General features: G+C 46.1%; 1 protein-coding gene across 3 annotated transcripts in view; it reads left to right on the forward strand.

The window, feature by feature from the left end:
* Positions 1-18,820, forward strand: part of GCFC2 (GC-rich sequence DNA-binding factor 2) — a 118,062-nt gene that overhangs the window by 88,745 nt on the left and 10,497 nt on the right. For all 3 annotated transcript variants that reach the window (XM_029596043.1, XM_029596041.1, XM_029596044.1), the window contains one exon: positions 16,617-16,738. In XM_029596043.1, the coding sequence (XP_029451903.1) occupies positions 16,617-16,738 (122 nt within the window). The remainder of the gene's footprint in view (positions 1-16,616; positions 16,739-18,820) is intronic.

Here is an 18,820-nt window from a genome sequence, read left to right on the forward strand (position 1 = left end):
TCACTGGGACCGACCAATGGCAGTGGTAGGCCCTGTGACATAGTAAGGGCAAAGGGCCGTCGGCTGCCAGTAATCAAAATGGCGCCAACGGCCCTTTGCCCTCACTATGTCACTGGGACCGACCGCTGCTATTGGCAGTGACATGGAGAGGGCAAAGGGCCGTCGGCGCCATTTTGTTTACTAGCAGCCAACGGCCGAAGCCGAGGAGATCGTTCCCGGACTGCTCCTGGACCCCCGCTGGACCACCAGGGACGTTTGGCAGGTCTTGGAGGTGGGTCAGGAGGGTGGGGTTTGTTAATTAATTTAAAGGGTTAGGATGGGGTTTTTTTGGGGGGGGAGGGTTCCCAGAGAAAGAAAAGTTTTCTGATCTGGGGAGTGGACTGAAATGACCCTCCCCAGACCTGAAAACAAAATGGGGAGAAAAAAAAAAAGCTATGCACTCCCCTAATTTGCTCCATAAGACGCCCAGACGCAGAGCCGGTTTAGCACAAATTTTTTTTTTTTAAATTTTCCCCCTCTGAATCCTAGGTGCATCGTATGGTCAGGTGCGTCTTATGGAGCAAAAAATACGGTAAATCTCAAGCGGATTGTGATGAATTGCAGGAGGGCCCTGAGAGACTGGAAGATTGGACTTCGAAATGGCTGATGAAATTAATGATAGCTAATGTGACTTTCAAGGCATACTTCACTTTCAATGCATATCCAGCATAGCTCTGTTTCAACGGCAGAGGAGAAGAAAAACTAATACTTCACGCATATCCAGCATTGCTCTCTGCTTCAACGGCAGAGAGCTATGCTGCCGCTTACCCAACTAATCAAACTTACTATTTCACTTGGAAGCAGCTCCATCACTGCTCTCTACATTAATAGTGGGGGTGAAAGGGAAATAGAACCTAAGGTTGCTAAGAGCCAAGAGAAACAGATAAGTATGAGAAAAAAGAAGTGTGAAGCTTGCTGGGCAGACTGGATGGACCGATTGGTCTTCTTCTGCCGCCATTTCTGTGTTTCTATGTTTCTATGAAATTTAACGTGGACAAATGCAAAGTGATGCTGTAGTTACACAATGTTAGGTTCTATCTTAGGAGTTACCACCTAGGAAAGAGATCTAGGCATCATGATGAATAATACATTGAAATCGTCGGCTCAGTGTGCTGTGGCGATCAAAAAAGCAAACAGTGTTAGGAATTATTAGGAAGGGAATGGTGAATAAAACAGAGGATGTCATAATGCCTCTGTATCACTCCATGGTGAGACTGCATCTTGAATACTGTGTGCAATTCTGGTCACTGCATCTCAAAAAGGATATAATTGCACTGGAGAAAGTGCAGAGAAAGGCAACCAAAATGATAAGGGACATGGAATGGCTGCATTGTTAGGAAAGGCTAAAGAAGTTAGTACTGTTCAGTTTGGAGAACAGATGACGGGGGGGGGGGGGTGGGGGATATGATAGAAGTCTACAAAATCATGAAATGACTTGAACAAGTTAATATAAATTGGTTATTTACTCAGATAATAGAAGGACCAGGGGGCACTCCATTAAGTTAGTAAGTAGCTCATTTAAAACAAATTGAAGAAAATTCTTTTTCACTCAGCACACAGTTAAGCTCTGGAATTCTTTGCCAGATGGTTACAGCAGTTAGTGTATCTGTGTTTAAAAAATGTTTGGATAAGTTCCTGGAGGAAAAATCCATAAACTGCTATTATGGTAATTTATTTATTTTATTTAAGTTTTTTCTATACCGGCATTCGTGATAGGTATCACATCATTTATTTATTTAGAAACTTTTATATACCGGTATTAGTGGGGACATCATACCGGTTTACATTTGAACAAAAGGCTTGAAAATACATGTTAACAGGGAAAGCGAACTGGGAAGGGGATAACAAGGAGCAGCGTGGAAAGAAAGATTAACATAACAGGAACAAGCATAAGTTAACAGTGTAATTAGTTCCTTAATATAAGGAGGTTGTGATCACCATGAGGCGGTGCAGGGATGGGGTGGAAGGGGGATATATTCTGGATAGGCTTGTTTGAATAGTAGCATTTTTAGTTTCTTTTTTTTTTTTTCAATATATTTTTATTGGATGGACACGGAACGATACCATCAATACAAGCGAACAATATAAACAGACATTTGTGTCATGCCTGTTTACAATAAACAAGGGGACATGATAATAGGTTACAATAAAAGAACAAGTAACGGGGGCTAAGCGAGAACAATTGCAGTTAAAATAAAACAGGGAAATGTACAACTAGGAGAAGAGAAAGGCGATAGGAATTTAACAGAATACATTTACCAAACTTTAACAGAATGCATTTACAGAATTAATGGAGTTTACTAAGCAATAGTAGTTTTTAATTTATTTAATGTTTGGGTACTTGCCAGGCACTTGTGACTTGGATTGACCACTGTTGGAAACAGGATATTGGGCTTGATGGACCCTTGGTCTGACCCAGTATGGCAGTTCTTATGTTCTTAAGCCTTTGAGGCAGTTAGTATGGCTCTTCATATAGTGACATACATCTCTATAGCGGTGCGATCAGACTTGTGTTTGGTTCAGGTTGTGCAGGATAATAATGGATGAGTCTGCTTAGCTGGAACCAGGAGCAGCTTATTTAGCAGATGCCTGTTTTGGTTTGGTACAGGCATTTACTTCTTCTGGTTTTTGGCCTCTGTTGGAAACAGGATGCTGGGCTTGATGGACCCTTGGTCTGACCCAGCATGGCAATTTCTTATGTTCTTATGTTCTTATGTAGTGGTGACTAGGAGACTACTTTGGTTGCGTAATTGGTAAGCAGACTTCACATGTAAGACCAATTTGACAAAACTTCCCTTTAAGGGACAACTGGAGAAGATCTTGAAAAAATGTTGGCAGCTTTGGGGGACTGTAAAATCCTAGACTTCTAGAAGACAAGTCAAGAAGTTCCTCACTTTCTCTTCTGCCCCAGAATAGGTTTTGGGATTCCAGGAGATTTAGGCACAGAAGTAATGCTGCTAATTGGAGATCTAGAAACTTTGGCAGATATCAGTCCTTTTGTTCAAGCAAGAGAGGAAGTAAGGACAGACCCTCAGGTTCAGGAGCCTCTAGAGTTGCTCAATTAGTATTTGAGGGATTTATCTTTGGTTCCAGCGATAGGCAGCCGTCTGTTGCAATTCTACCAGAGATGGGCTCAAATTAAGTTAGATCACTGGGTTTTACAGATCACACCCTGGAATTCTGTCTTGTTTCAGATGCTTTTATAGCTTCCCCCATCATTCCACCAGAAAGCGAGAAGCTGTAAGAGTGACACTAGGAAGACCCCTCAACTTGAAGGGAACTAATCTCAATCCCAAGGTGACCAGTGGGGTTAAGGTCAATATTCCATTTATTTTGTGGCTCCAAAGAAAGAGAGATCCTATTGTCCCATTCCCGATCTGAAATGGGTCAACAGATTTATGAAGGGATTTCAGAATGGAAACATTGAAGTCTGTGATTATGGCAGTGCGAAAGGGCGAATTCTTGACCTCCTTGGACCTTAGAGAGGCTTATCTCCACACTCCAATAAGGGTGGCTCATCAGTGCTTTCTTCAGTTTGCAGTACTAAGAAGGCATTTTCAGTTCCGAGCGTAGCCCTTTGGGTTAATCACAGCTATGAGAATCTTTTCAAAAGTGATGGGGGTAGTGCTGCGCAAGGAAAGGGGTTTGGTGCATCCTTATCTGGACAGCTGGCTGATAAAGGTGAAATCAGGAAAGTGGACTGGCTACTCAGAAGGTGGTTTATGTTTTTTCAAGAGTTAGGTTGCATAGTCAGTTTTTCCAAGAGCAGTCTGCAACACTCTCAATCTCTGGAATATCTTGGAGCTCTGACCGGCTGTGTTCCTCTGACAGAACAAAGAATCCATAAGCTGAATCGGCATATTCTTGCGTTATCTGCCAGTGACCTGACCATATGATGCTATCTTCTTCGCCTCGGTTTCATGGCAGTGGTGCTGGACAGAGTGCCTTGGGCGAGAGCTCACATGAGGTCCTTGAAGAGAACTTTGCTCGCCACATGAAATCTTCAGTTTCAGAACTATTCTTTGAGGTTATCCATTCCGGAATCCATTAGGATAAGCTTGCAATGGTGGCTGAATTGCAGAACTTGGGAGTTTCTGCAATTCAGCTTGGGTGACTATAACAATAGATGTCAATCTGATGGGCTGAGGGGCATACTATCTAGGACAGATGACTCAAGATTAGTGGACACCAGAGGGAAGAAAGTTGGTCCATCACTTGTTTGGAGATAAAAAAGAAATTTGCTCCAATACTTATGGGTCAGGCAGTCAGTAATGTGTGAAAACACTATAGTGGTGACATTCATAATTCATCAGGGAGACACTAAAAATCCTCAGGTGTCCTTAGAAGTGATCTACTACTCTTTTGGGCAGAAAAGAATCTGAAGATGATTAAGGTCTGACATGAGAGTGCTTCAGAGTATTTCAGAGAACCCAGGTCTGGTGATTCTAGTGGCTATGGATTGGCTGCAGTGCCCATGATATGCAGATCTCATGAGGTTGTTGCATGGAAGACCATTGAGACTTCCTTCTTACGGGGAAGCTAATCTATCAGGGTTTGCTTCTGCATGAGGACCCGGATCAACTTTGTCCTACTGCTTTGTCCTTGAAAAGGCTGTCAGCGGGTTAAGAAAACAGACTCTCAATTTTATGAGCGTCCATTTTTGTAAGCTATGCACAGCCACAGGTTAGGAAAATGGATGCTCGTTCATTGAGTGTCTGTTTTCCTGACCTGACTGCCGGCACTTTTTTTTTTACGGTTCTTTTTTGGTTCCTCCATCTTAATATTGCCACAATATTAAGTCAGAGGGACTACAGAAAAGCAGTATTTTCCCTGTACATACCGGATCAGTCCAGACTCCTGGGTTTTGCCTCCGCACCAGCAGGTGGAGACAGAGCGAAACTTGTCAGGCTCCGCATATATACCAGGGTGCCACCCACAGCCTGTCAGTATATCTCTGTCTCCAGCAGGTGCTGGGTGCTTAACCCACAGTCTCTACTGATCTGGATTGGTTTGTTAGTTAGGAGTGGAAGGGATTTGGTAGCTAAATTGTTTATTCCTTCTATCCTGTTAGTAAAGTTTAAAAAAAAAAAGTGCAGATAATTTTTCTTCAGAACAGGATGGGTCTGAGCCTCCCAGGGGGGTCTGAGCCTCCCAGGGGGGTCTGAGCCTCCCAGGGGGTTGCCAGGTCCCAAGGGGACCATCCCCCCCTGGTTGCCAGGCGGCTGTGGCTTAGGGTCGACGATCCTGTAGGTGAGAACTGGCCCAGCAGGGGTGATACCAAGGAGCCCGGCTCAGTCACCCCAACCAGGCTGTTTCAGCACTCGCCGAGGGACGACGTCACTTTAAAAAAAAAAAAGGTAAGCTGGTTTCTTTTTCTTCTGCGGCGGTGGTCCGGCGTTTTTTTTTTTTCTCCTCCTCGGGGCCGGACTGCGTACTGGATATTTTGGTTGGTTTTTTTTTCGCGTTTTTCTAGCGAGGCAGCGCGGGCCAACCCGCAATGCACATGGCGCGACCTGTGCGGGCCTGCGGGTTGGCATGCATGCAGCTGTCCAGGGATGGGCTTTGTTCAGCTTGCATCCCTGGCGATGAGGGACCCTCCTCGGGAGCTGTGTGGGGGGCGGTAGTGAAGTGGGGCACCATGGCCGTCAAGGTCGGGCCTTCCTCCGCGCCTCCCCCCAAGTCAGGGCAACCAAGCACGGCAAGAGCCTTCATTTTGGCGCCGGTCCCAATCGCGGCGGGGCTATCGGGGGAGGGGGGGAGGCAGAAATTCGCTGCCGCCCTCCCTGTCCCCTCAGAGGTCCCTCCCATGGCCGGCTTCACTCGCGGGACCCTCGGGGAACGGAGCAGGGGACGTCACTGGTTCAGATTCAGACGTCTCCTGCTCCTCTTTTTCTTCAGAGTTCATTTTGGCCATGCACAGGGCCTTTAAGGCCCATAAGACACACAAAAGGTCCTCAGCGTCAGCAAGTGGACCCGAGGGGCCACACACAGCAACTAAGGTACGCCCCCGGTGGGGGGCCCCGACCAAAGCGCCGCAGGCGAAGAGGTCCCTGAGGGCCCTTCCCACACAGGATCTGGATACGTCGGAGGATACATCAGACCAGGAGGACTTGGAGGATCTGTCCCCACCCCCGAGGGGGGTAGAGGGAGACAGGGATCCGTCGCCAGCTTCCGAGGGCGACAATCCCAGGGTCATCCGGCTATTCCATAGGGACGAACTGGGACCCCTCATACCAGCAATCCTGGAGGAGTTAGGGATTGCCACTCCTCCAGAAGAGTCCCGGATAGGCTCCATGGATCCGGTGGTGTTGGGCCTGAGCGGCCCCCATACGACCTTCCCCTTCCATTTTTCAGCTATGGATTTGCTGTTTCGGGAATGGGACACTCTGGATTTGGGGTTAAAGGTCTCGAAGGCGATGGACAAGCTTTACCCACTACTGGAGGACGCTTTGGAAGTCCTGCAGGTTCCTAAGGTGGGCGCAGCTGTGTCAGCGGTCACGAAGCGCACTACCATCCCAGTCACGGGTACCACGGCTCTGAGGGACCTCCAGGATCGGAAGTTGGAGATTCAATTGAAGAAGATCTTTGAAGTCTCGGCCCTAGGAGCCCTGGCAGCAATTTGTAGTAATTTCGCGCTCAGAGCCGGGCTACCCTGGGTCCAACAGCTCCTGGCCAATGAGGGCCTGTAGGAAGAGGAAGCTCGACAGGCCGGATGCCTGGAGGCGGTAGTGGCCTACAGTACGGACGCCCTCTATGATCTTTTGCGAACTTCTGCACGCTCCATGGCTCGGCCGTCTCCGCGTGGCGGCTTCTGTGGTTGCGGAACTGGTCGGCGGACGGTGCGTCCAAGTCCAAACTGCCGTTTAAGGGTAAGCTGCTGTTCGGAAAGGAGTTGGATGATATGATTCAGCTACTGGGGGAGAATAAAGGCTATCGTATTCCGGAGGACAGATCACGTTCCAGGTCCTCCTTCTCCTCTAGGTCTCGTTTCAGGGGCAATCAGAGGACTCGTTCTCGCGCCCAGGTACTCCTTCCTCTTCCTCCTCCTTTCGCTCGGGGGACGGGACGGGACGTCAGCAGACTCAGTCCTTTCGGGGCAGGCGTTTTGGCAGACCTGGCTCCTCCCAGTCCTCTTCCGGTGTTAAGCCCCGCACAATGATGTACGTACGGCTCATTCCTCGGTACCCAGGGTAGGGGGCAGATTGTCTCTCTTCTACAAGGATTGGGCCAGGATAACGTCTGATCAATGGGTACTTTCGGTGATAAAACACGGCTACGCCTTAGATTTTGCTCGTCAGCCCCATCCACGATTCTTCCCTTCTCCTTACAGAAATGCAGACAAGCGTCGAGCGGTTCGACTGACATACTGGATCTCAAGGGTGTCAACAGATGTCTGTGGATCCCGCACTTTCGCATGGAGACGTTACGGCCCGTCAGTGCGGCCGGGGGATTTCCTGGCATCTCTGGATCTCACGGAGGCTTACCTTCACATCGGGATCAGGGAGGATCACCAGAGACATCTCCGGTTCTACGTCCTGGGGAAGCACTATCAGTTCCAGGCCTTGCCCTTTGGGCTAGCCATAGCTCCCCGAACCTTCACCAAGATCATGGTGGTCGTAGCGGCACAGCTTCGGAGGGAAGGATTGCTGGTACACCCATACTTGGACGATTGGTTGATTCGGGGGAAGTCAGTGTCCCTTTGTCGGTCGGCGATCACTCGAGTAATGCAGTTGTTGCATTCCCTAGGCTGGGTGGTGAAGAGCACGAAGAGTCATCTCATTCCCTCTCAGTCTCCGGAGTTTTTGGGAGCACTGTTTGATACTCGCCAAGGGGCGGTCTTTCTTTTGTTGGAGTGTTGCCGCAAATTGCAGGGGCAGGTGCAGTCTTTACTCCTGAAACAACCGCCAACAGTTTGGTATTATCTACAGATGATAGGTTCCATGGCTTCAACGCTGGCCCTGATGCCCTGGTCTTTCGCGCACGTGTGACCCTTACAGTCCGCGTTGCTCTCCTGTTGGAGCCCGGTGTCAGAACAATTTTATCTCCCGTTACCGTTGATGAGGCCAGCTCGTCTCAGCCTCGGGTGGTGGCTCTCCCCGACCGATCTTCTCCGGGGAGTGCCCCTGGAGACTCCCGAATGGATGGTGCTTACCACGGATGCGAGAATCTGAGGTTGGGGAGCGGTGTGTCTACGGAAGTCGGTTCAAGGCAGCTGGTCCGCGACCGAGGCACGCTGGTCGATCAATCGGCTGGAGACCAGGGCGGTACGTCTGGCTTTGCAGGCGTTTCATTCTCTGGTCCGGGGAAAGTCAGTCAGGGTCCTCTCAGACAACGCGACAGTGGTGGCCTACATCAACCATCAAGGGGGAACCAGAAGTCAGCCAGTGGCCCTCGAGATCCGCCTGCTGTTCCAGTGGGTGGAGCGGCACTTGTCCAGTATAGCGGCGTCCAATATAGCAGGGGTCAACAATATTCACGCCGACTTCTTGAGCCGCCATCATCTCAACCCAGGAGAGTGGGAACTGTCAGACAAGGCCTTCCAGGGGGCGGAACCAAGATGGCATCCTGAGAGGTTGCAACTTTTCCTGCTCTGTCTTACCAAGATTCTAGAGTGAGCTTCGGCAATATTTCTGTGTCTAAAAATGCCTCACAAGAGGAAAGGTAAGGTCCGAGTATATCCACCAGACTCGGACCTTTCAACAGGACAGCGTTTAATATCTGAGTTCGCCTCTTCCTTACCCATATCGAGTGTCTCAACCCCTGCTGGAGAGCAGGCGAGAGGAGCGCTTTACTCTCCTGCGGAGCTTTCGTTGAGCCCTCCAACTCCTAAAACACCGCTGAGAGCCTTGCCGCAAGTCAGCGTCGAGGAGCCAAGGCTCTACCCGATGATGTCACCGGGAGCGCCGGGCTGGGTGGCCCAGAAGGCGCCGGTTTGCTTGGAGATGAACCGAAAACCCAAGAGTTTGCTTCGCTGAGAGGTGAAGTACGGGAAGCAGGAGCTATTACCCCCTCAACATCGGGAGAAAGTAGCGGGACTGCTGAAAGTGGGGTAAGGAAATCATTCTCACAGCAATTTATTAAACCAGCAGTTGTTACTCTGGATACAATCTGGGACTTCATGGTGAGGATGTCAAACCAACTAGACAACCAGGCCTTAAAACTGGACGAGATTGTAGCTAAAACTGGGACACAGGAACGAGAAAATCAGCAGAAATTCCAAGAGCATGAAGAATCTTTAAAGAAAGTTAATGAAGAAATAAAAAGTCTCCAATGTATAAATGCCACTATATTAACTGAAAGGGCGAGCACGTCGAGGAGACTGGAATCTATAGAGAATTTTATGAGGCACCTAAATATAAGGTTATTAAATTTTCCGATTGTTATGGGTGAGATTCCCTTATTGACCTTTAAGAAATACGTAATGGAGACTTTAAAGATTCCATTAGATGAGATTCCCGCTGTTAAAAAATTATTTTTCCTACCTAAAAGAAACAACTCTGTCTCTGGGACTTTAAATGTTCAAAGGTTGGATTTACAAAATTTAACCGATTACCTAGAAAACTCAACTCTTGAAATTGTGGACAGGGCTGTACTTTTTGTTACCTTTTATGATGAAGCTAGTGTTTCAAAGATAATGAAAAATTATTTTAAAAATATGAATGAATTATATTGCGGTGGACCTGTACTTGTTTACCCAGATTTAACTAAAGCTACGCAGCAGCGTAGAAAGGCTTTTTTGTTAATGAGATCTGAAACTCAAGCACTAGGAGCCAGTTTTATACTACGCTATCCATGTAAGTGCATAATAAAGCTGATCAGAAACACTTATATTTTCTTTTTACCTGACCAACTTAGGGCCTTTTTGGATGGGAGGAGACAACCTAGTGTATCATGAAGGGAGTATGTGTATTAAGGGTAAGGTTAAGGATGCTAAAGAATGACTTAAAACAATTTCCTTTAATCTCCTTAGTACTGTTTCAACCCCCCCAATGTTTCCTATGTAACAAGAGAAGTTTCCAGATTTGTTAATTATAATCCCTCTATGTCTAGAGAGTAAATTATGTTACCAATTAATTCTCTGTATTTCAATGCAAAAGTTTATTTTGTATATTATTAAAAGATGAATAAATAAAAAATTAAAAAAAAAAAAAAAAAAAGACAAGGCCTTCCAACTCATCTGCGACAGATGGGGCACGCCAGCTATGGACCTGATGGCGATGTTTCAGAATGCCAAGGCCCCAAGGTATTTTGCCCGCCGAAGAGAACCGGGAGCAGAAGGGGTGGACGCCCTGGCGTTACCGTGGCCCGCCTCGATTCTTCTGTATGTCTTTCCTCCTTGGCCCCTGATCGGCAGAATACTTCGGCGTATCGAAGCTCATCCGTCTGAGGTCATTATGGTGGCTCCTGAATGGCCACGACTGCCTTGGTTTGCGGATCTCCTCAACCTAGCTGTGGAGCGACCGCTGCGGTTTCCGAACCTTCCGGATCTCCTCCATCAGGGTCCTGTGTGTTTCGATCAGGTAGATCGCTTTTGTCTAGCGGCATGGCTTTTGAAAGGCGTCGTCTGAAGAGCAAAGGCTATTCTGACGCGGTGGTTTCTACTTTGTTGAGATCGCGTAAGAAGTCAACTTTATTGGCGTACGTACGCGTGTGGAAGGTCTTCGAATCGTGGTGCGTTGAGCGTTCAATTCACACTACCTGGGCATCCGTTTCAGCTATTTTGGCTTTTCTGCAGGATGGTCTAGCTAAAGGTCTATCCTGTGGTTCTCTGAGGGTGCAGGTAGTGGCTCTTGGTTGGTTTCGGGGGTCTTTCGAAGGAAGACCCTTGGCGGCACATCCCGATGTGAACCGTTTTCTGAAGAGGGCGTCTCATCTGCGTCCGCCCTTGAAGTTTCCGTGCCTCTCCTGGAATCTGAATGTGGTTCTCAAGGCTGTGTGCTCCTCCTTTCGAGCCTCTAAAAAGGGCAAACCTTAAGGATCTTACTTTAAAAATGGTGTTCCTGTTGGCAATTTCGTCTGCCAGTCGAGTGTCAGAGCTTCAGGCTTTGTCCTGTAGGGAGCCTTTCTTGTGGATCTCGGAAGCAGGGGTTACGCTGCGCACGGTTCCCTCATTTCTCCCGAAAGTGGTTTCTTCGTTTCACTTGAATCAGTCGGTGGATCTTCCTACCTTTGGGGATCTTCTGAGGGTGGATCCAGGGTCAAGGGAGCTGAAAAAGTTGGACATCCATAGATCTCTTCTTCGGTACTTGGAGGTGACTAATGACTTTCGATTATCAGATCACCTTTTTTTGTGCTCTTTCAGGGTCCAAAAAGGGGTAATATGGCTTCCAAGACCACCATTTCTCGCTAGTTGAAGGAGACCATAGGTTCCTCATATTTACTCTGTGGTAAACCTGTCCCGCAGGGTCTCAAGGCCCATTCGACGTATTCCCAGGTGACTTCCTGGGTGGAGTGTATGCAGATTTCTCCGCAGGAGATCTGCATGGCTGTAACTTGGAAATCCTTGCATACTTTTGCACGTCGTCATCGTCTGGATGTCCAGGGTTCACGGGAAGGCAATTTCGGAGCAAGTGTTTTAAGAGCGGGCCTCTCCGGATCCCTTCCCAAGTAATCTCAGCTCTGGTACATCCCAGGAGTCTGGACTGATCCGGTACGTACAGGGAAAAGAAAATTAGGTCTTACCTCTGATAATTTTCGTTCCTGTAGTACCAAGGATCAGTCCAGAGTCCCGCCCTCAATAATTTCTCAGTTTCGGAGAGTCCGCTGGTTTGTTAATTGTGAGGATATTGGGGGATTTCTTTTCACAGATCAGTTGCTATATGCTTGGTTCTCTTTTGGGGCAGGGCCCTCGTTGGAGTCAGTGAGCCCAGGGTTCTCCGGTTAATCTCCCGGGGGTTTTTAGTTAGTGTTCGGTTCAGGGTTTTCTGCTTTGACATTACGTTATACTGACAGGCTGTGGGTGGCACCCTGGTATATATGCAGAGCCTGACAAGTTTGGCTCTGTCTCCACCTGCTGGTGCGGAGGCAAAACCCAGGAGTCTGAACTGATCCTTGGTACTACAGGAACGAAAATTATCAGAGGTAAGACCTAATTTTCTTTTCTGCTTTTCTGTAAACTTTTTATGCTCCTCAAGAATCAATGCCTGCGCCAGGGCAGGCGTTAATTATTTAGAATAAAAAAATGCATGTTGGGTGCACTTTTTTTTTTTTTTTTTTTAAATCAGGGAGTAATAGCTAATAGCCTCATCAACATGAATTTACCTGTGATGAACACTATTAGCTGTGTGCTTGATTGGATATGCGTTTTGGATGCGCTAACCCCTGTTTTGCATCAGGGGTTACGGACGCGTGCCCAAAATGCATGTCCAATCGCATGTTGAGCCGTGCACTGGCTGCAGCACACAATATTGCATTGGCCTGAATGTGTTGGTGGATTGAGTTAGAGCAGGGGTCGGGAACCTTTTTGGCTGAGAGAGCCATGAATGCCACATATTTTAAACTGTAATTCCATGAGAGCCGTACTTACTACAACCCCCTACTCTCCTGACGCCCCCAAGACCTGCCAAATTAATTTACTACAACCCCCCATCCTCCTAACCCCCCCCCCCCCCCCCCCAAGACCTGCCAAAAGTCTCTGGTGATCCAGCGGGGGTCCAGGGCTCGCAGACAAATCTTTAATAAAAAAGTAAAAATCTAACACAACCCCCCACCCTCCTGACGCCCCCAAGACCTCCAAAATTAATTTACTACAAACCCCCACCCTCCGGACCCCCCCAAGACCTGCCAAAAGTCCCGGGTGGTCCAGTGGGGGTCCGGGAGCGATCTCCTGGACTTGGGCTGTCGGCTGCCAGTAGTCAAAATGGCGCCGACGGCCCTTTGCCCTCACTATGTCACTGGGGTCGACCAATGGCGGTGGTAGCCCCTGTGACATAGTAAGGGCAAAGGGCCGTCGACGCCATTTTGACTACTGGCAGCCGACAGCCCAAGTCCAGGAGATCGCTCCTGGACCACTCCTGGACCACCAGGGACTTTTGGCAGGTCTTGGGGGGGGGGGGGGGTCAGGAGGGTGGGGGTTGTAGTAAATTAATTTTGGAGGTCTTGGGGGGGGCGTCAGGAGGGTGGGGGATTTTGTTAGATTTTTACTTTTTTATTAAAGATTTGTCTGCGAGCCAGATGCAGCCATCAAAAGAGCCATGACATTGTAGGTGTCCTACGAGGATTGGAGTCGTCTATATGGGAAATGAACACGATCCTTACCCTTGTGATCAGGCCCATGTTCCCCAAGGAGGCAAGCTCATAGTCTTACTCTGAAACCATGGAATGTAGCAATTCCCCTCGCATTGTTGGAGCCATGGATTGAGGCCATATCCACAAGGAACAGTCCCACCATGCTGAACCCTAAGCTGGACCATTGATGACTCCGTCTGGACCTATCCCAACCCTACACTGGACTACTGAGGATTTTCCCTCAGTTCTCTTCCATGGCCAGTTGCAGGCACATACCTGTCAATCAGGCTTTTGGTTTTAGGCCCATGCTGACAACCAATGAAATGCAATAAATATCTCACAGTCAACTGCCATGCTAGACTACCAATGACTGTCTCTGAACCCCACCCATACCAGAACAGTAAGGGGGCACTGCATTAGGAACCTCCTGCATGGAGAACAGTAAAACATCTGCTGCCAACTGCCTCGCCTCACTTGAGCCATTACTCCTCATGCCACTGATGCTGATCTCCTCTCTTCCTATGAGTATTTATGCACCAACATTTCAAAGCACTATTCTTGCTGGTTCCCTGGTAGACACTAGACGGCATTAGACTTGCATTTCTCACTTTTGTTTTACTTTTCCTTTCTTTTTGCAAGTGGGTGCATAGCAGAATAGTGTGTGCTTTTGGAGCCATGCACCACAAAGTGTGCACTGTTTTGCTTTTGGTACCCTCCCCAGAGAGCTTTACATTTTAACATTTTAGCTTATACTTTGGTTTGACTTCTCTTTCAAACTTACCGAGCAGCCAGCTTCTGCTGTATTTCCCTTCAGTGAAATTATGAACCAGCTTCAGCTGCGCAAAGATGGAGTTATGGCTACTTCCGGAAAAACTTGGAGACAACACGGAGGATCTTCATTTGTGCAGGGAGTGGAAATTCTTTCTGTTACTGCCATTTCTACCAAGTGGGGAGATGAGAGCGAAATGGGTGCAATCAATTGCACTCATATTCAGCATGCCTGCTATATTGAAAAAGCAGGCTTTACCTCCTGCCACTCTCTAAGCAGCTGTGGATACTTGATGTACTCCCTGAGCTGTTTCATCAAAGCCCTCAATACCTGACTGAAATGCCTTGAAAATGATGACTTGTCCAAGCCAGCCACTTCAGTCACTGTATTCTGGATTGAATCAATGGCAAGAAAATGCAAGGTAGCGAGAAACTTGACCAAGCCTGGAATGGCACATCCACCATCAATTAGTGGATCAATATAATTTCTGATTTCTTCATAGAGAGAGGATTGCCCTGGAGCTCGGTCTATACGTCCGCACCACATCCATCTCCAATAACCCCAGCAGTGTTGTCCTCAGGCAAAATATCCGCTGCCTATGAGCCCTTCTGCAAACAGCTTGAGCCACGACAGCCTGCTCCCTCAGACCCTCCTTTCTTCAGTGATAAAGTGCCTTCTTTCTCTCTCTTCCCGCTTTCTTCTTTACTCTAAAGTTTCTGCTGCTCTAATTCTTTGGCTCACCCGCTAAATGTACCAAACCATTAAAAAAAAAAAGTATGTAATCCATGTTTGTCACAGAGAAGCACTTATACATAACAACTTAAGTTTTACTCCTGTTCTAACCCTGGCGTTAAATTTCTCATGTTAAAAATATGCATTAAAATGTCTGCCTGCTAAAACGGCTCTCTGCATTGCTCTGTAATAGCTAACATGCATGCCTCCGTGCTAAGCATACCATGGGTTTCTCAGCGTGAGTTTTTTCAGTGCTGAAACCTGAATTATATGCGAAGTTAGTTTAACGTCAAAAAACCCACACTAAAGCCAGAGTAAAAACCCACAGTAGGATCAGCATGGCTATCACATTGGCTCCTTAATCCATTGAGGCTGCATGTCTCAGCTCTTGCATGCTATAGGGAGCATATTTTGGGTAGGCTTTCATCTTCACATCTGGATGTGAGTCATTTTTTAAGAGGCGTTAACATTGGGCATTACCATTCCATCTTGGGATGTGAATTTGTTATTGTCTTTTCTGTTGGGTCCGCAGTTTGAGTCTAAGGACATTTCCCTAAAGCGCATATTTTGAAAAATGTTTTCCTAGTAGCTATTTGTTCAGCTCATAGAATCGTTGAATTACTGGTGCTTTCTAGCAGATAATATTTCTTATTAGTCACAAAGGATATGGTCAAGATTTGCATGGTGCTGCCATTTCTTCCTAAGTAGTCGCTCTCCATCATTTGACTCAGTCTACTTGCCTTCCGTTAGCAAGTATTCTGATTTAGAAACAGAGAAACATGATGGCAGAAAAACACAGTGTAGCCCATTTAGTCTGCCCAACCGAACAATTAATTGAGCTTTATAATTCCCATCACTCAGAAGAATCCTGTATTTATCCCATGCTTTCATAAATTCAGTTACTGGGAGGCCATTCTATGCATCCACCACCCCTCATCCTAGAGCCTCCTTTCCATTGAAAGACGCTCACCTCCTGTGCATGGAAAACTTTGTGATATTTACATTTCTCTATCATATCTCCTATATCTTGGCTTTCCTGTAAAGTGTACATGTTTAGATCTTCAAGGCTATCCCCATATGTTTTAAAATAAAGACCACTGACCATTTTAGTAGCCACCTTCTGGACTGATACTGGTTTCCAGGGACTTATACAGATGCAATATCGCCTCCCTTTTTCTGCTGACTATTCAGCTTGACTTTGCAGTCAAGCATTGTTCTGGCTTTTGCTGTTGCTTTATCCACCTCTTTGGCCACCTTAAGATCATCAGATACAATCACCCCTAGAACCCGCTCTTCCTGCTCTATACAGTGAGCTATTTTTTTCAAAAATAAAATGTTTGACTTTTTAAAAAAAGGCAATCATTTACACTAAGTGTTGCTCATCAAATATTATTCAGCTTAGGTTGTATTCTCCCTGCTTATGAGATCTGCAGTGTCCAATCAGCTCTCTGATGTCATGAGCAGAGAAAACAAAACTAGAAGTGAATTCATTTTCTCTGCATAATACATAGGAATTAGGGGAACTTCCATTTTAAAAACGAAGATGTTCAAGCTTACGTTTCTCATTTTCCAATTAACTATGAGTACTGAAGAGGCAGTTGAATCGTGTGGTGTTTCCTAAATTAGGTAATTGGTAATTTCAGCATGAAAAATTTTATACTGAACAGTTACAAATCCACATGCTAATATGGTTTTTGTACATCCCTAACCTTCACTTCCCTGCACAGCTGCTGCTGCTGCTGCTTCAGGCAGTTCAGAGGACATCCTGAAAATAAACTGTTTTGACCCTTTTGTACAGTGATATATTTGTAACTAATTTTTATGTAATATTTCTGTTTTGACTTACTAGATTGTAGAGTATCTTCCAGAAAGATGGTTCAAAGACCTTAAAAGTGGTTCAACTCTCCCACAGTTGGAAAAGTTTAGCAAACATTTGTTGCAGTCTGCAGACAAAATGTACAATAATTTCAGGTAATTATAGTTGTGTGCTCGCATGACTTTTTTGCCATTGAATGGATTCCATTGCTTTTGGAACTGAGAGCTTATCTTGTCATGTTTTCTGTGTTTATTAATGTGATCACTTTGTTCAAAAGGTCACTGTTGATTTTCCAATAACAGGAAACACAATTTTGTTTTAATTGTACATCAAAAACACGTGTCAATTATATGCTTACATTTCACTATTGTTGTTGAGTATTCACCTGAAATTAAACAAGTCATGTGATTTTAGTATTAGGAGAGCGTTTTGGGATCCTTGGCTCAGTTACACAGATCATTCATGAGGCTTCACCTAGAACTTTGTTCCATGTATCCAGTGCTGGAGGCTATTCCTCCAAAAGCATATAGACAATCTGGAAATCCAAAGAAGCTGCCAAAGTTTTTCCAGGTCTGCACCAAAAAACATATGATGTGAGACCCAGATCTGTATACCCTAGACTAAGAATAGGAGTGACATTTAGATATCTCAAAGGTATAATTGGGGCAAAAGATGACAAAGGCAAAAAGGCTCTAGCACAAGAGATGGTAGTATGAGGTTCCATTAGGGTAGATTCAGGAACATCAGAAAATATTTTCTCATGTTAAGGGTGGTAAATGCATGAAGTAAATTCCCAGTGGAGATGGTGAAAATAAATCAATAAGGTTTAACTTGCGCTCCAATTATATATTTTTGAAAAAAGCAAAAAGAAGAAAAACATGAAAAAATTGAGTGAAAAAACAGCTAGTTCATGCATGCATTGCTGTCAATGATGAAACAAGGAGAGCAGTGTATAAAAAAGTAATCATTACAAGGCCATTTAACAGTCAAAACCTCAAACTTTATTTAAAAAAAAAAAACATTATCATAACCATAATATTCTTGCTAACCAATCCTTTTTATAAAACAATCTATATAGACCTTCAGAAAACTGAAGTGCAGCAAAATTCACAAAGATATATTAAATAGGATCCCAACAGAGCTCTTGTTTCGTCAATAAACATGGCTTCTTCAGGGGGACTCCATTATAGACTTGAAACAGTACTCATCTGGCATAATTCTCTGAGAACAAGCAGGATGGCTGTCCTTATATTTAGATGACGACATCTGATGAAGCCCAGAACAGAAAAGCTATGTCAAAGTTTCTAGAATGTTGGCTGAGCCTCATTGGGCAAGCTCATAGCCATTATACTATGTGTCTACATGAGATCCCTTCATTACTCTTGCTTTGGAGCCTGTAAGCTGCGATTTGAGGATTTGTTTTTTTTTCTAAAAATTTAGTGTGTTTTCATGCAAGTTCTTCCTCTTCTTGCTGTTCATTGTGGAGCTCTGCGGTCTCTTCCCTTGTAGTTCCCTAGGTAAGGTTTTTCAATGTTTTTCCTAAGTTTTTATTTACTGCCATTCCATGGTGTGGTGGGGCTGTGTCAGTGCCTGCCAGCAATCAGCCTTCCGCCAACATTGAGTTCAATTTTGCTTTACTTTTATTTCATTCCGGCATGTCTTCTGGGTTTCTGTGATGCCCTTGGTGCAGCAGGACCATGTCTATCATGGATCATCATGATAAATATGTCCTGTGCCTGAGGGTATTGCATATGATGTCTGGAGATGATCCCAAAAGGACAATGGTCCTTCATGCAATGTCTGTTAGGGCACCGGAAGACCAATGAATCTGAGGCATCAACATCAAAGAACCCTGGAGCTGCATCTATGGAAAGTGAGCCATTGGTATTGGGGCAACTATCTGTTCCCTCAGCATCGATGGCTGGTATGGAACCCAGTCAAAGAAGTCGTTTGGTTCTCATCTTTGGACCTGAGCATCGAGGGGAGCCAAAGAAACATAAGCACCTATCTCCACCGATGTTAGATGCTAGGGGCAGGGATGGTCTGGCTCTGGCTGAGAACGTCCAGAAGCAGCCCCCACGATGAGGACAGCTCATCTTCTAAGAATACCGAGGGCTCGTGACAATCTCCGCTGGTCCTGGTGTCTGCCAGTGATCAACTTCTTGGTTACATGGAAGATGTGGCCACCCCTACGGTTTCCCAGTCAGCGTTGGCATCAGTGATTTTCAAGAAGGAGC

This window comes from Rhinatrema bivittatum, chromosome 3 (genome assembly GCF_901001135.1).
Source record: "Rhinatrema bivittatum chromosome 3, aRhiBiv1.1, whole genome shotgun sequence".
NCBI classification, from domain to species: domain Eukaryota; kingdom Metazoa; phylum Chordata; class Amphibia; order Gymnophiona; family Rhinatrematidae; genus Rhinatrema; species Rhinatrema bivittatum.